This window comes from Tympanuchus pallidicinctus, unplaced genomic scaffold (assembly GCF_026119805.1).
Source record: "Tympanuchus pallidicinctus isolate F22 unplaced genomic scaffold, pur_lepc_1.0 scaffold3, whole genome shotgun sequence".
NCBI lineage: Eukaryota > Metazoa > Chordata > Aves > Galliformes > Phasianidae > Tympanuchus > Tympanuchus pallidicinctus.
The window spans coordinates 87,381,714-87,397,381 of NW_026294747.1; the positions used below are offsets into that span (position 1 = coordinate 87,381,714).

General features: G+C 38.4%; 1 protein-coding gene across 6 annotated transcripts in view; it reads right to left on the bottom strand.

Moving 5' to 3' along the window:
* Positions 1-11,947: 11,947 nt before the first annotated feature.
* SNX13 (sorting nexin 13) overlaps positions 11,948-15,668 on the bottom strand; it is a 62,706-nt gene continuing 58,985 nt past the window's right edge. For 5 of the 6 annotated variants that reach the window (XM_052696000.1, XM_052695999.1, XM_052695997.1 and 2 more), the window contains one exon: positions 11,948-15,537. In XM_052696000.1, the coding sequence (XP_052551960.1) occupies positions 15,290-15,537 (248 nt within the window). In that variant the 3' untranslated portion in view covers positions 11,948-15,289. The remainder of the gene's footprint in view (positions 15,538-15,668) is intronic. The other variant, XR_008209606.1, reaches the window with a different exon arrangement.

Here is a 15,668-nt window from a genome sequence, read left to right on the forward strand (position 1 = left end):
GCACTGACTGTACCTCCAGCAAGTACATTATGGAGCACCTCCCCTGTTTGGTACACTGCAGAAAGTTATCAACATTATTTAAAACATTAGACAAAACCAGAATCATCCATGAGCACAGGATGTATCTGGTTTCCAAAAGATTGGGGTTTTGTTCTTTTCTCTTTCATCAACCAGCAAGTAATTATCACTTGTGATATTATTTCCACCTCTACTTTCTGGACTTCAGTAAGAAAATACCCACAAACAAGTTTGTTTCTTGAGTAGTTTTACCTCTCCAGTCTTTCCCAAATGCAGGGTAGTATCATAAGAGGACTTCAGTCAGTTGTATGTAGATTACAACTCATTTAATCCGAAATGCTGTATACCACAGTCATTTATACTCATTTGTACAAATACTAAATAAATGCATAAGGTAAAAATAGAATACAACACCATTAACACATTCAGAGTTCAGCGAAGGTAAATGAGCATATACAGTTTTGTTTGGATGTTACAGTATTGAGACATTTCTCATTCGCACTGGCTAAGTGATATCCTTAGATGAATGAATGCCTGCACTTCCTTTACACTTGAAAAAAGGGTCAGTGAAACAACTTCACCCTTTCTGAGCAACTCTGCATGATGATATCACAAAAACACTATTCCCTGTCCCATTCAAACTCCAGAAGAAAAACATGCGAGGTGACAGTAAATGTGCCCAATCAAGACAATATGTCAGGAAGATAAATTTGTGGGGTGTTTTCATGCACACTGTGCAAAAAATGCAAAGAGCCTGACCAATTACAGGCAATACAAAAAGTCAAGAAGCAGCACAAATGCAATTTGGAAAGTGGGGAAGGGTCTGGACACTGCCACCTGTGCTCGTGGTGAAGGTACTCATCAAGGAGTGCCCTCCACCTGCAGGATCCCAGTCAAGGAATATTTGAAAATATTCTCTTCATTATGATTCTATGATAAAGCCTATTTACAACAGATCTGTAGCCTCACTTACTCCCACTGGTACATATGTGCCTTTAAAATGAAGTATCTGTGGTGAGAAAGAAACTTGGCAGTTCTTGTTCCACTGCAGAAATACTTGACTAGCTGGCCACTGACATGATTCAGTTCTGATGGTGATGCTGCTGATTTTTAATGAAGTCACCTTAGATTATGTGTGATTCTGTGATTTGGAGCTGAATATGACTTCGACTGCATCAACTGTAAATCTATACCTTTGATATCAAGATATTATCACATGCTTGAAACAGTCTTTGCTGGATACATTTCCAGCCACGATCAGGAATTAATTAGGAATTCTGAAAACAAAGTGTTACCAGAAATCATCCACATTGCTCACCACTGGACCGGCCAAGAGTTAGTATAATGAAATTAAACATGAATCATTGGTCTTTTCCTATCTCACACTCAAAGCACTACTTCTATTGTTATTATTACCAATTTTAAGAAGCCAAAGAAAGTTTTAAAGTAGATCTTTAAAGCAGTTTACGTTTGTCTTTAAAAGATTACTTCTAAATGTTCCTAGTATTGTGGGATTTTCAAGGGAACACTGAGCTGACACTGATACTGAGCATCCAAGCACTGCACACGAAGGTCTGTCCATGACACCCTCCCTGAGTGTTGGGCTTCAGCACAGAGAGGGCACTCAGTCACGCAGTCAGCTAGCACTCACTGTAAAGGCAGACATCGATACTGGCTGCCAAATACTCAGATCTACTAATGACATCCCAATCGCAACGTATCTCCTCCACCCAGCTGCATTTCAGGGCCCGCCAGGCGGTGGCAATCTTGTCTCGCATTTGTGCCGTTTTCACTGGACTCCTGCAGCTGGCTCGCAGCCTACGAACCCGCAGGATGAATAAAGAACCACAATACCAAGTAGATTTTAAACTGGCAACTACAGGCTTATTAGGGGCACAAAATCATAAGAAAAGAAAAGAAAAAAAAACAAAAAACAAACAAACAAAACCCTCATCTCTAAAGACAAAGATACTATAAAGTTCAGCCTTTTGACTGGAAACTATTATTAAAATCGTTCTTAGTAGGTAGAATTATTTTGCAACTGTTACTTCTAGTCACTTCTCAGGACTGAAAAGCTGATAGACCTATTTTCACAGGCTGGGTGTTTTAAAGACGTGTAATGAAAAGTCTTTGTTTCTTTACCAAAGGTTGAATTTGCCTATAAGTGAGTACAAAGGAGCTTTGTATGGGAATGACTCCATACATTTTACTTCCTGGAAGATTCTAGGGTAGTACAAGAATAATAGGTGTCCGAGCACACATGAAGTTGGTTAGATTGGTATTTGGAAAAAGAGCACTGCACAAAGCAGAGCGGTCCCAGTTTGCAGTCTCATGATTGAAGACAAAGAGCTGTCTTGTATGAGGTCTTATCCCACATGCACTGCCCTGAGGAACCTCAGCAAGGTAAATGGAATATTTACCATAGCAAAGCCTGTGATCCCTGCTGCACTGGCAGTAACAACTCTTGAAAACCTCTTGGAAAAAAAACTCCCTTTTGCAATCTGCATAGGAAAACAAAATCAGTCTCTGTAAATGTCTGATCGAGGAGCAATAAGTAATTCAAGATTTTACAGATTTAGACCATTTATATTAGATCATCTACAAACAGCATCAGAAGTGGGGGTTTCTCAGGGTACTCAGCAACATGCTCACAACCAGGGCTGCTCAGGGCTGTCCCTCAGATACAGCTAAGCCAGGCCTCAGTGTGTAGCTACATTCCTGTCCTCACAGGGACAGCAAAGTGAGCTGTTTCCCCCAAGATCCAACAGTGCTTTGTGACAGAAGCTTTGTCATCATCTTATACATTTTTTCAGAGTCCCTCTTGATATTGTAAGTAGTCAAATTCTAAAAGAAATAAGAACATACTGAAGTAAGCTAAAATTACCCTTGGTTCTTTGAAGCATCAACTACTCAAGTCACACTGTGGCTGCTGAATCAGAGAAGTTTTCAGTGCCTGGTTCTGGAAAACTGTGTTAATTGTTCATGCTAGTGTCTATTAGAGTATCAGTCTCCTTGTTCTCTATGAGGGGCAGTGAGCAGTGGTACAGCACAGTAACTGTAATGGATGGAAAGCAAGAATGAAGCTAAAAATGCTGTGCGCCAAAGTGCAGCCATCATTATGTTGCACACAGGCATTCAGCTAGCTTAATGAAGAGAGAGTGAAGGCCCTGAGACCAAAGAGTGTGGAAACCTTCAGTCTCCTGCAGACATGTAGCAGCAGCAATCACCCATCTCCATATAAGTCCAAAATAAATCACTGAGATAAGAGAATTCTCTCCAAGAGAATGAAAGATACAAGAACATCTGGACCAAAAAAAAAAAAAAAAAGTTGAATGTGTGTTTTGGATGCTTTGTAGGAAAAATATCTGCAAGAGTCTGTCTTGTCTTTAAGCACTGAATGCTGAGACCCAGGACATTTCCTGAGCATTAATAACTACCGAGGAGAGTTAATGGCCCAGAGAAAAGCTGAGGGTCATTAAAACCAGTCAGTCATCAGCTTGTCAGGAAATGCCCTCTGCTGAGGTTTGATATGGTTGCTCCTCTCTTACAGTAAACACAATATGTTCTGTATAGCCAGAAAGCTCTGCAGACATACCTTTGCGAAGGGAAATGTTTGGGTGCACTATCGCTGTGCAAAAAACAAACAAACAAACAAACAAAAATTCTTGCCTTGCATTTAGATTACATCACCTAGACACTTAAAGCAAATAAGGTAACATTTTCTTTAGGACCATTCAACTGACGGGGTACCTGATGAGCTACTGAGGGTCAAGGCCAATAACAAGTGCAATGTGTTGACATGGGTCAGAAGCTGTGCTGCTCTTGGCTGTTGGAAAAGCACCATGTCATGGGCAATGGGGGGAAGGAGCATGAAAACTTTCTTGCAGGTTTCTGCACATCCCTGGCAACAAACACATCCTAACTGACATTACAGAGTAGTTTAAAGCCCAACCATGGAACACTTCTAAACCTGAGAATGGTTTCTCATTTTTGTACTTCTGCTCAGGGCACTTCCTGCAGCAGACCCAACCCAATCTGGCCTGTGAAAAGTAGCAAGAAGGAGGAGTAAAAGCCTGACAAAGAACATATAGTGGCAGTGTACGTTTCATGCAAAGTTTTGTGAAAATGTCACTTCTTGGTGATACTCTTGTAAGTCTAGGGCATGGAGGAGAAGAAGAGCATCATTGTGAAGTAAACCAAATACACCAAAGTAAGCAGCGGTACAAATATTTACCAAAAGATATTTCATCTATAAAATGAGATGTGCGTGATAAGTCATACACACATATATTAAGACATTTCACATGCTTATTGTTCTGGAACATGTAGTATGTGTGTTTCTGATACGAAAAATAGTATTATTTTATCATATTCCAAAGGTTTCAGATTACGCAAGTTTTGTCTGGAAAGCCCTGAACCTCTATCCAGTAAATGCTAAGTATCCATTAGTTGAAGTATTACTTATGTATAAGGTTGTTTACATAAAATATTAAGTTATTAATAAGTGCACTTGTGGTTATTAATAGCATTTTTATCAAATGGGAACAGGTTTCTGCCTGAAGAGACCTCAAAAATACCAATTACCTGAACTCCCTGGTTTTGCAATAAGCTCTAGGATAAATGCAGTGATGTAATGGATGTCTGGACATTTCATTTGCCTGACAGTTTGCCTTTACAAAGGCAGGTACAAGTCAGTCAGCAACCACAGTCATACCTTTCTTACCTCTCTTATACTCTGTAGTACTGCTTCCAGAGCTGGTATATAAAAGCAATGTCAAGATGGTTCTGAAAAAGCAGCTCTTCCAAGGAAACTCACATGTTGAGTTCTTCTAATTTAGGATGGCCAGCCATGAACATTTGAGATGGCAAAGTTCCTTTTAACATGCAGAAGATTTGGTAATCATAGAATCGTTAACGTTGGAGAAGACCAGTAAGATCAAGTAGTTGTCACCACCATGCCCACTAACCTATGTCCCGAAGTTCCACACCTAGCTTTGGCAGGGGACCTTTAATAAAGATTGCTTGAACAGGAACTATCAACTATAGCCATCAGAAGACCTTAAACATGGATTGTAACTCTTAGGCATGCAGGAAGATCCATCCGGAAGGGCACTGACAGTCAAGGCAAGGCAACAGCCCCAGCACCACAGACATGGGTCTCCAGGCTGCCATCAGGCTAAGCAGTGGGCAACAGCTGCCCAGGACTGCCCCAGTCATTCAATTCAACAGAGACCTGGGATAACTTTGCTGCTCCAAGCAGCTCTGCTGCACCGACCTCCAATGCACTGGGGTGGGCAGCAGAATTGCATATGAGTGATTTAAGAAACACAAGGCAGGAGTTGTTCATCTCAGCAGGAAAAAAAAAATCATATAGACACCACAGTGTCTGTGTAGTAGGAACATTCTGTAACAGAGAGGCAATTCTTTCACAAGTCTCATTTCATTGATTTATTTGGGTATATTATTCAGAACTGAAAGAATAAATGTCTATTTTCTTCTGTACAGAATCTTGCTGCACTTTCAGCCGTGAAACTTCCTTTCTTCTCTTGACTGAAGGAGTTTGGCTTCTCTCAAGAGAAACATAATACTGAATTTCTCTTCCTCTGCTTCTCGCACAGGAAGGGGATGCCCTGCTCCTCATGACAAACTGTGTTTGGAGTTACCCATCATCAATTTTCAAGATGCGATGGGGGTGAAATACTAAGGACAGCAACTTCTTTTATTGAAGGGAAGAGAAAAGGCATATTATTAAGTGGTTCTACTTTTCAATCAAATGTCTTCATCTTTGGACTATTTTTTTCTCTTATTTTGTTTTTATACTTAGTAAAATCGAAGTTCATTGGAGGCATGATCTCTCTCAACAGTGCTAATTAAGCAAATAAATTTCCCCAATGTTTCGTTTCCTTCCAATCTGTTTTAGCGTGACAATATCAGTATCCTTTACAAGACAAAACCGAAGAGTAATGCAGATGCTTTCACAGATGAATCCTCCCATGTTAGAGTTCTACCAACATTGACTTCTTGTCACCAATACGCCGGCAAGTGCAATAACTATTTACTGTAGCAGTCTGGCGATACCTTTTAGAAGGGATGGGGTTTGATGGAAGGACTGAAATGAACACAAAGGTGAGGCAAGGAAGAAGGGAGGCTGCCAGCAGTTCCAATTTTAGCTCAATTTTCATGCAAACATTACACTTCTGAGTTAGCTGAGAATCTTTCAAGACAGAGCCCTATCATGAAAATGTTTTTGACTAGAATAGTGGAAATTAGAACAAAATATAAATAAATATAGGCAAAAAAATAAATTATAAACCTAATAGTTCTACTGTGACAAACCTGCAAGACTAGGAAATAGGACAAGGAGTATATGGCGATGTGAAATCAGAACTGAGAAGGTTCTGACTTCACTATCATGATGTTGTCAAATATCAAATACTTCACTATGCATGAAGCAGATGTCAGCACAAGAGCCTTGTCAGGTGGCAGAGGGATGTGTTGCACTGAGGTGCAAGAAAGCAGCCCTAGGGCTCTTACCAGTAGCAGCCAACCTTTACCAACACCCCAGACCCTGCTGGGAGAAAAGAAGAACCAAGAGGAGTACTAGGAAGTAGAGCTGGGAGAAATCCTTGAAAAGGTCTCCTGCAAATCAAAATGCGCATGTGGTTCTTTTTAATAAAAGAATAATCTGGCAAAGGTGGCCTTGCAGACTTTGTTCTGCCATCATTTTTCCTGCCACAATTAATGTTTCTACAGGTTTGGGAGACTATAAAACGAAGCACTGCAAAAGCAGCTACAATATGAGAGTAGAAGAATGATAATGGCCTAAGTTAAAAATATGATCTTTGTGACAGCACTCTGAAGAGATAAGATTGCACTTGTCAAAGCCAGCGGGAAAAGCAAGCCACAATAAACTCTATGATGATAGCCTTGATGTGAACTAAGGTTCAAACTCGGAGCAGTAACTGGCTGTGACAGGACTGACTTTTCTAAAAATTCCTCTTTAGTCATCATGTGAAAGCAGAGACCAACAACAAATCAAAATCTGAAGACTAAATGTCTGTTTCTCTTCAAATATCAGACCCCAATACACAAAGTACATGTAGTGCGAGAAAATTATTTTAATACATACAGGCTCTCTAGCACAGCAGGAATCAAGAAACAGCACAGATGGAATCAAGAAACAGATAAAGAAAAACAAGAGTGAACAACTCACTGCACATAAATAGGACATTGAGTCATTACTATTGCCAACAAGGCAATTGTTTCGGGGTGAAAAGGGGGTTTCTAGAGCTTGCCTTTCCTACAGCCACCATGACCTGGCAGGACTGACAGTTCAGCCACAGGTTCCAGCTCAGAATTTGCATTTCCCATCCACAGGATCCTGAACCTGACGCCATCAGCAACCAACAGAGTACCCTGCCCAGACTTCCTTCTGAATTTAATGTTTTTCAAGGAAAATGTTTTCCCATGAACTCATGCACACAAAAATAAATGAACAAATAAAATCTCCTCCATTCAAGATGCATTTTCAGAAATGTGTTTTCAATCTGATTTACTACTCAGACAACTGCTAATATTCAGTCTCTGAATCATTTTACAGAGAAAGGTAAACGATAATTTAATAAAGGGAATATACTACTGTACAGAATAGTGAACTAGCAATAGTGATGCTGATCAGTGAGCTTGTAGGATGGAAAGTCTCTGAGCTAACAGGTTTCTGTGGTACTAAGAGCTGATAATTTAGATAAGCTTCTGTAGAACAAATTACAGCCTATTTCACATTACGCACCACCACATATCAAATCTGTCACTTTTAGAAATTCACAGAGCTGACAGAAGAAATGAAACATTTGTTCAGGGAGAACTGAGCTGGGCAATTTTCTTCTTTCTTGACCTGGAATGCCTAAATCCTCTCTGAGGGAGCACTAGAGATAACACTTGCTTCTGTATCTTGCAAATTCATCATCTTCCCGTCTGCCTGTTAACTGTGCCAGACAGCCATGCATCTTATTTTTGAAGATAGCTCTTACAGGGAAAAAGGATTAAGCTATCACAGCCTGAAGCCCAAGAAATTAAATTTGCTACTTCTCTGGACGTCACTTGGGGACTGCCTTAAACTTTTCTGGGGCACAGGGGTGGGGAAGTTGGATTTCTGCAAAGCCAGTGCTTTATCTGTGCCTGCACACGGGAGGGAAAGAGAATGAAGCACTGGCATGTGATGTGCTCACAGGGTGCCAGACACCCTGCCCTGCTGCAAATACCATTAGAAACATTTTGCTCAAAAAACTAACATAAATCAACATCAGCATTGTAATTATTGTGAAGCAGCTGAATGGGCCACTCTGTTACCAAAGTCCGTTTTAATCTCTAAACAACATAGTTAGGATGGGAAAGACTTTTTAAAGGAATTTGAAATACGCATACCCCATTTCAGGTCCTGAGAATCAAATTACCAGCCCATAAGGGAGATGAGGCAGCAAGAGTACTGAGATCCACTCGTCTCCAGGCCTGGCAATTTGCTCAGCTTGGTCCTCAGCCCTGCTAAGCCCTGCTAACAGCAGCTGGAACGTATGTGGCACGGCCCCAGACAGCTGGGAGGAGGAAAGGCCAGCCACAAATTAAATTAGGAGGTGTAATATGCTGTGAGAAGAAAAACAAATTGAGATTGTGAAAACAGGTGCCAAGTGACATGTACTCAGTACTCAGTCACACTTTCCTTTCTCTATATGTGATTAGCAGCTAAGCTGAATTAGGATAGATTTCATGCTTCTGTGACCTTCCAGAATCCCCATATAGAAAAAGAAAAACACCTGTAGCTAGAGAGGATTTTTTTTTTTTTTCTTTTTTTTTCTTCAAGAGGGTAAAAGTGTCCAAATACTACTGAGCTGATAAATTAAGGGTAAAATCTGCCAACTGTCCTTCCCTAAGGAGTCATTACTAAATCTTTGCATAAGGTGAAAAGTCAAAGGCTTGAGATAAAAAAGATAAATGACATATATCAAACTTCAGATGGAATGGAAGGTTGGCAAATATTTAGAAGTAGAACCTAATAGTCCAAGTATAGTGGGGATAAAATCCCTCAGCATTGTGTTCACACAGGACCTCTGAAAAGCCAATGGACTTACAGGCAAACCACCATTCCCTATTGGCCTGGTTCAGGTGACAAGGAAGTCCCCAGCATGGCAAACCCTCCTGGGACAGCAACGCTATAGAGATGTACCAGGTCCACTTGCTACAGTTGGGACAAACTCCTTGCATACCTCAGCCACAATAATTTCAGAAAAGTCCCCTTTGAAACAAAGGCATCTACAGGTCTGGTAGGTAGGGTTTGTGACCACAGAGCAACTTGCAAAGCAGAAATTCCCCTCATTCCCCAAACCACTAGAATTGTCAGAAAAAAAATGCTGTCATTGCTGCTTTCCATCAGCAACGTAAAGATACACCACCCAGGTATCACTCTTGGCTATCACCCCCACAACCTCAAACATGCAGTGAAGCATAGATCCCAGTTGCTTCAGGTAAAAATTCTTCAAGCTACTCCTTCCACTCCTTTTGAAGCTTTTACATGATAACATGAATTTTTGTGACTCTGAAATGCACAAATGTTGCAATAACATCTTTGCCTCTACACTCCCCATGGCTGACCACATGATGGCAAGCACGTACAATAAGACCATTGGATATAAGTGTCAGAGGCCTTAGAAATAGTTCACATTCTCTGGCCTTCAATTTCATGATCTTTATCATAATAAAATGTTTTTTGCTTATTCCCTGCACACCTGCTGCATGTCAATTTCCCATTACTGCAGCTACACCACCACATGCACTGCTCAGACTGACACAATCACCTTCCTTACACCAAACAGATCCTCAGCACTGCTGGCCCATCACATCAATAGAAAATGAAGTACAAAAAGTATTTTGTAAAGAGAGAGGAATGTAGCCCAGGGATGTGGCTCAGGGTTAGATTAGATGAGAACACAGTTCTGGAACTCACTGTCATTGAGTTTTGGGTCAAAACTCCTAAATATTTCTGAGATATTTGTTTTCATCTCTTACCGCCAACTCTTCTTGTGAAACATCAGCAGCAAAACCAAGCCAATGGATTTGCTCTTTGAATTTTGAAGTCATAAACCATAATTTTCTGCAGGGAGTGGAGAGGACAGACGGGAGTGTGTAGATACAGGATTATGGCCCTGCTTCTTTGTTACACTCTCCCCAGCTTTCTTAAACTGGAGGGGAGGAAAAGGGAGGAATGCATTTGGATATTCAGTTCCTCTCTCAGTTCTTCCTCACTGCTCTCAGTACTTCACTGCCTGTCCCTGGGTACCTTATCACACATATCTCATCAAAAAAAGCCCCTATACCTGCAGTACACAATCTCCTCCAAAATAAATTTGCTTTTAGAAGAATACTATTGCCATTGTGCTTGTATGAAACTAACTCAAAAGGTTAAATATAAACCATATATCTGAAAAAGCGCACATTTTGTGCAAAGAATGCTTTGCACCTACTCAAGTACTGGTTAAAGGAACAACAACAAAGTCTCCTTCAATTTCTGGCTCTTTTATAAATGTAATAATTGGATCACTCACACAATATTCTGCATATTCTCAATGAACAGGTGTTCTCAATTCCCATAGTTTTACCAGAAGCTCTTACTTAAGATTCCAGTAGTAGTTGCTATTCGAAAATTCTGTACCTCTTAACTTAGAACAAGCACATTTCTAGACCAAGCTGAGAAACATATAGAATAGAAAGACTCAAAAGATTACTTGGAATTTGCTTTTAAATTGCTAAGACAGTCTATTTTAAAAAAGCTATATTCCTTACTCCCAATAAATAGCTCTTGATTGCTAATAAACGTAGTCTAGTTCTGTACTTAAAACCTAATCTCAGAATTAACTTAGGTGTTCAATTATGAAATGTCAATTAAAAATTCCAGTTAGCCCTTTCCAACTAGATGTCAAACAATTTAACTGACACATGCACATTTTCTGTATCCCAGCATGGGAAAGTTATTTGAGATCCACAGTAGTAGAAGCGCATAGACATAGATGTTTCAAATTGTTCATGAAAAGAAAACTTTCTTTTAAAATCCTTTACTAAAACAAACTTATTTCATCCAATAGATAGAACATGAAATTTTAGTTAAATAAATCACATGTAGAATGATGCTGATTACTGAACATCAGAAGAACATCAGTAACCCTCATACATCCACTAAACATCAAAAAGTTTGAACCAGATAATGCAGTTGACTGTTAAATAGACAGTTAAGTCACAGGCACATACGAACATCATTTAACAAATGACAGATACTTATAAGAATTCGTTAAAGAGAAATTATAACAGAGTGAATTTCCTGCCATAAAATTATTCTTGGATAACAGCTTCAACAAACATGTCTTTGGAGACAGTAATGAAATTTCTGATGTGTCTACATCCTGTAGCAGAAGTGTGCAAGTTGGTGAGAACAGTAAACACATTACGCCTAGGTCAAAAAACTAACATCTCTGTAACTCAGGACATCTTTTTGATGAATGTGAAACAGCTGGAATAAATATATCAAGGGTAATAATTGTGCTCCCATGGTAGATCCAGCTGCTGCAAAATGAACTCAAGAAAAAAGTGAAGTAAAAAAAAAAAACAAATAAAAAGAGGCATACACTATATATAGTTTCTGCATATATCTTTTTAGAGTATAGAACAGTGACAACACTGATTGAAAATCACTGCAGCAATGTCATTTGTTAAAAGCAAACCTAGTTCACAAAGCACTTAAAAATCAAGCAGTGATTTTCTCTGTTTTTAAAGTTGCACTTAACACCAACCGTCATCCTCAGCAATTTTTTTTTCAGACACAGAAACATTCATACCTGCTAGTGAGAAAGTTATTTTAAAAATAAATGTTACAGACTCATAATAATCCTGTTAATACTTTATTAGTGTATTTTTTTTAAATTTTTTATTTTTTACCTTTCTATTGGACAGAACATAAATGCAAATTTCAAAAAAAAAAAAAAGAAAAAAAAAATTCAGAGTCCTCTGCCATCCAGTAGAAGTGACCCTGGCAGTCTGTTTCACGTTCATTCTTTGTTACGGAAACGAAAGGATGGGGAAGGGAAGGAAAAAGCATCAACAGAACAATTAGGCACACAGCTGACACTTACTGTACAATGATATGCACAAGTAATCCATAACGGCTATATTCATGAGATGAGCTCTTTAGATTTTCCTCTTGTAATGTACGAGCTATGCTCCCACGAGCAAGGACCATTAAGAACAAGGGAATTAACGGCGGAGTAACAAATAAGACTTTTAAAACAAGTCCTTAAATAAACTAATCCAATAACAGAATGCAAAATTGTTCAGCTGAAAAGACATTTTTAACCTAGACTTTAAAATGTTAAAAATTCGTTTATTTTACAGTTACTCAAATACACATGCATTAAATGAAAATATTGCACAAAATTAAAATTTAGATTGTGGATTTCATATATTTTTATTTTGGTACACATTCTGTAGCACTTAAAATTTACTGTTTAGTTCTAGCAAACACCAGCAGCACAAGCTTGAGGAGGAACCAAATGAAAAACTCAATTGCTCATTTTCACTTAAAAATAATTAAGGCTAAAACAAGTGCATTTGTTGACAATGGCACAATCTTCAATGGCCAGTCACAGCACCCAAAGGCCAGAAGATACACTTAAGTGCTGTATGTTAACATTCAGTTTTGGAGACTTCATAGGACAACAGGCTGCATGGTTGATAGGGCAGGTATTTTGAATTGACAAAAGGAAAACCATTGTAAAGATAGGTACGATCTTTTAAACCAAAAGTATTAATTTCTGATCAATCTTGCCAGCCAACAGGCACAACTGAATTAGGGAGCCACATTCTGTAGCTAAATACAGAAGACAAAACTTTAGTATATATATACATATGCACACCCATAAGTGTGTAAGTATATATATATATATATATATGTAATAAATTCCAATAAGTAAAATGACTAATGAACATGGTGTATTATGTTCAGTTCACATTCCTAGAGATATTATTTTTATTTATTTATTTTTTACAGAAATGTACCAGATAATTAAGAAAATCCCAATTTGCACACAATCACCATTCTCTTGAATTTTTTCATGGTACCTGCAGATAGATAAGAGGTTCCACAGATTTGACAAAACAGCTTTTAAACTTCCCATTTTCATACTGCAAAACAAATTCAGCGATTTAAAAAGACATAAATTAGGTTTGGTAGTATCAATGATGTAACTACTATATCACCAAGAACAATTGCTGAACGATCTTTCATCAGCTGGATGTCAGGTATGCTAGAGTGTAGACTGACATCAGAGGAAGATAAAGGCATGTAAACAATAGTAGCTGGCTATGCTGACTACTCCACACAGGAACTCAACAATTTTGTTAAATTCAACAGCACTTAATCACACTTCCACAAAATCTGAAGAGAAGAAGGGGGAAGGGTTGTTACATATTTTCCAACTTGTCTTCTTGGTAATTATAAAAGAAAGGGATTTAACTTACAGTATTTAATTCTGCAATAAGGGGGAAAAAAAACAAGTGCACTTGAGCCCATGCATACTGTATGAAAACATTAACAGTACAATATGGTCATCGTTAAATAGTATGATAAAAGGCTACATTGTGTGAGTAGAGTCCGTAAGAAAAATGATTTATATAGATGCTTCAGTGAAATTAACTAGGTCTTTTGAGAGCCTTCTATCTTCTCTGAGAACGCTTTAATAAAAGGTCTGTGTTCCTCTCCCACATAGAAGGATTTGTTCCCATTTAAACACAAATTGCTGTAAGGATCCTTATTCGACAGTTGTATCATATCCTGTGTTAAGCGTTCTGAAGAAATATGGACTCTGCAAAATTGCTTTCTATTCACTCAGATAGTAGTGCTCATAAACAGTAGGGGACTATGAAAAAGAAAAGACAAACTGAGGTATGCTGTGGCCTGAAAGTATTATTTGTTATTTTATTCTTAATTGGACATAAATTATTTGATAGAACTAAACAGATGGATGTGGGGCCTTGATGTCAAATTTCTATTAAAATTTTACACTATGCAAAAAATAAAAAAATTATTTAAAAAAATATTGTAATTTTATCTCCTTTTTATTTTCATATATACACTAAGATGCGTTCAGGAATTCCCAAATGTTTGCATATGACTAATGAAATATTTTTATCTGTAAGGAACCAACTAATTCTAACTTTTTTTTTTTTCCATGAACCTTACACATTCAAAGATAAAGGAATCTTTCAATTAGGTAGGACACAATCTTTTGCACCCTAAAAAGCTTCAGATTTTAGTGGGGAATAGTGTGAGAATTGTTTCTTAGTGCAGTTTCCTCATCTCCTAAAACGATGTCTGTTCTCTTTGAAACATGTACCCCCTTCCTTCTGCAACTATGATCTTGACATATGTTCAAATACACCAATTGAACATAAATATGATGCCCCTTCTTCACTGAAGTTACATGCAAAATGTATGCCAGGTGCCATAAGAGCAGAAGATAGCCCTTAGAGCTACAGAATAATCAGAACAAAGGTTTTATTTCCACTGCATCTTTACTAAAACCCCCAACAGATCTAATGTTAGTTTATTTTTCAAAACATAAAAGGTGAAGTTCGTGTGGCATAAAAATCACATTTCCTCAACTTTACTTTAATAAATACACTTTTATGATGGGGGTATTAACTATTTCTCCCCACCTCTATAAATCTGCTGTTCCAGAGATTGCTTTTCCTGTTAGCTCAGCCTTTACAGGAATGTTAAATAAGCCCTATAGAGCCTCAACAGACATAATGTAGAAAAATTCCACCTGATTCTCACACATTGCACTATCTCCCAGTGCCAAAACGTTCTTTTCCTCCACCGTATCATTCTTTTCCTTCACCGTTACACTTCACTCAGTCTGGCACTTTTCATTGCTGGCAAACATCGCCTCAGGAACGGAAGGAATGAGCATTCTTATATAGTGGGCCAGTTTTCTTCTCAATGTTGCATGAAGACGCACCAAATCATTTAAGACACACGAACCCTTCTGGTAGTGGTTGAATTACAAGTGAAGATGAGAAGATCCACAGGTCTTACAGATGCATTAATAATCTACTATGTGACACTAAAAGACTGGTGCAGAATTAACAGCATGTGAGTTTGAAGCCCCAGAGAATCTGCCCAAGTAATAAGTCCTGGACAAACATACACCAGCTTAATAGGTTTAAAGTGTCACCTTTTCTGCAAGGAAGGCGCTTGAGTAGAATGTAGTCTCTGTTTATACCTCTGCATCTGCTTTGACCGTGAATGCAGTTTGTTGAAGAGCTCATGGAACTTATTTTGTGGAAACAAGGTTTCTAGAAATCTCTCCAGAAAGACATATACCATTCTCTTATTCAGTTGAGTATGCTGGAACATCTCAAAGACCCGAAGAATACCTTTTCGTGTCGTCTCAGCACCTATGATGTGCTTCAATTCATCTACAAAAATGAAAAGTACATGGAAGGTTAAATTTCATTCTATATCTCAGTTAATAATACATTGAATATTAAGTATGTCAAGCAATTTGTCCAGACTTCCTTTCAGAAATTATGCAGCTTGAAATTTGAAG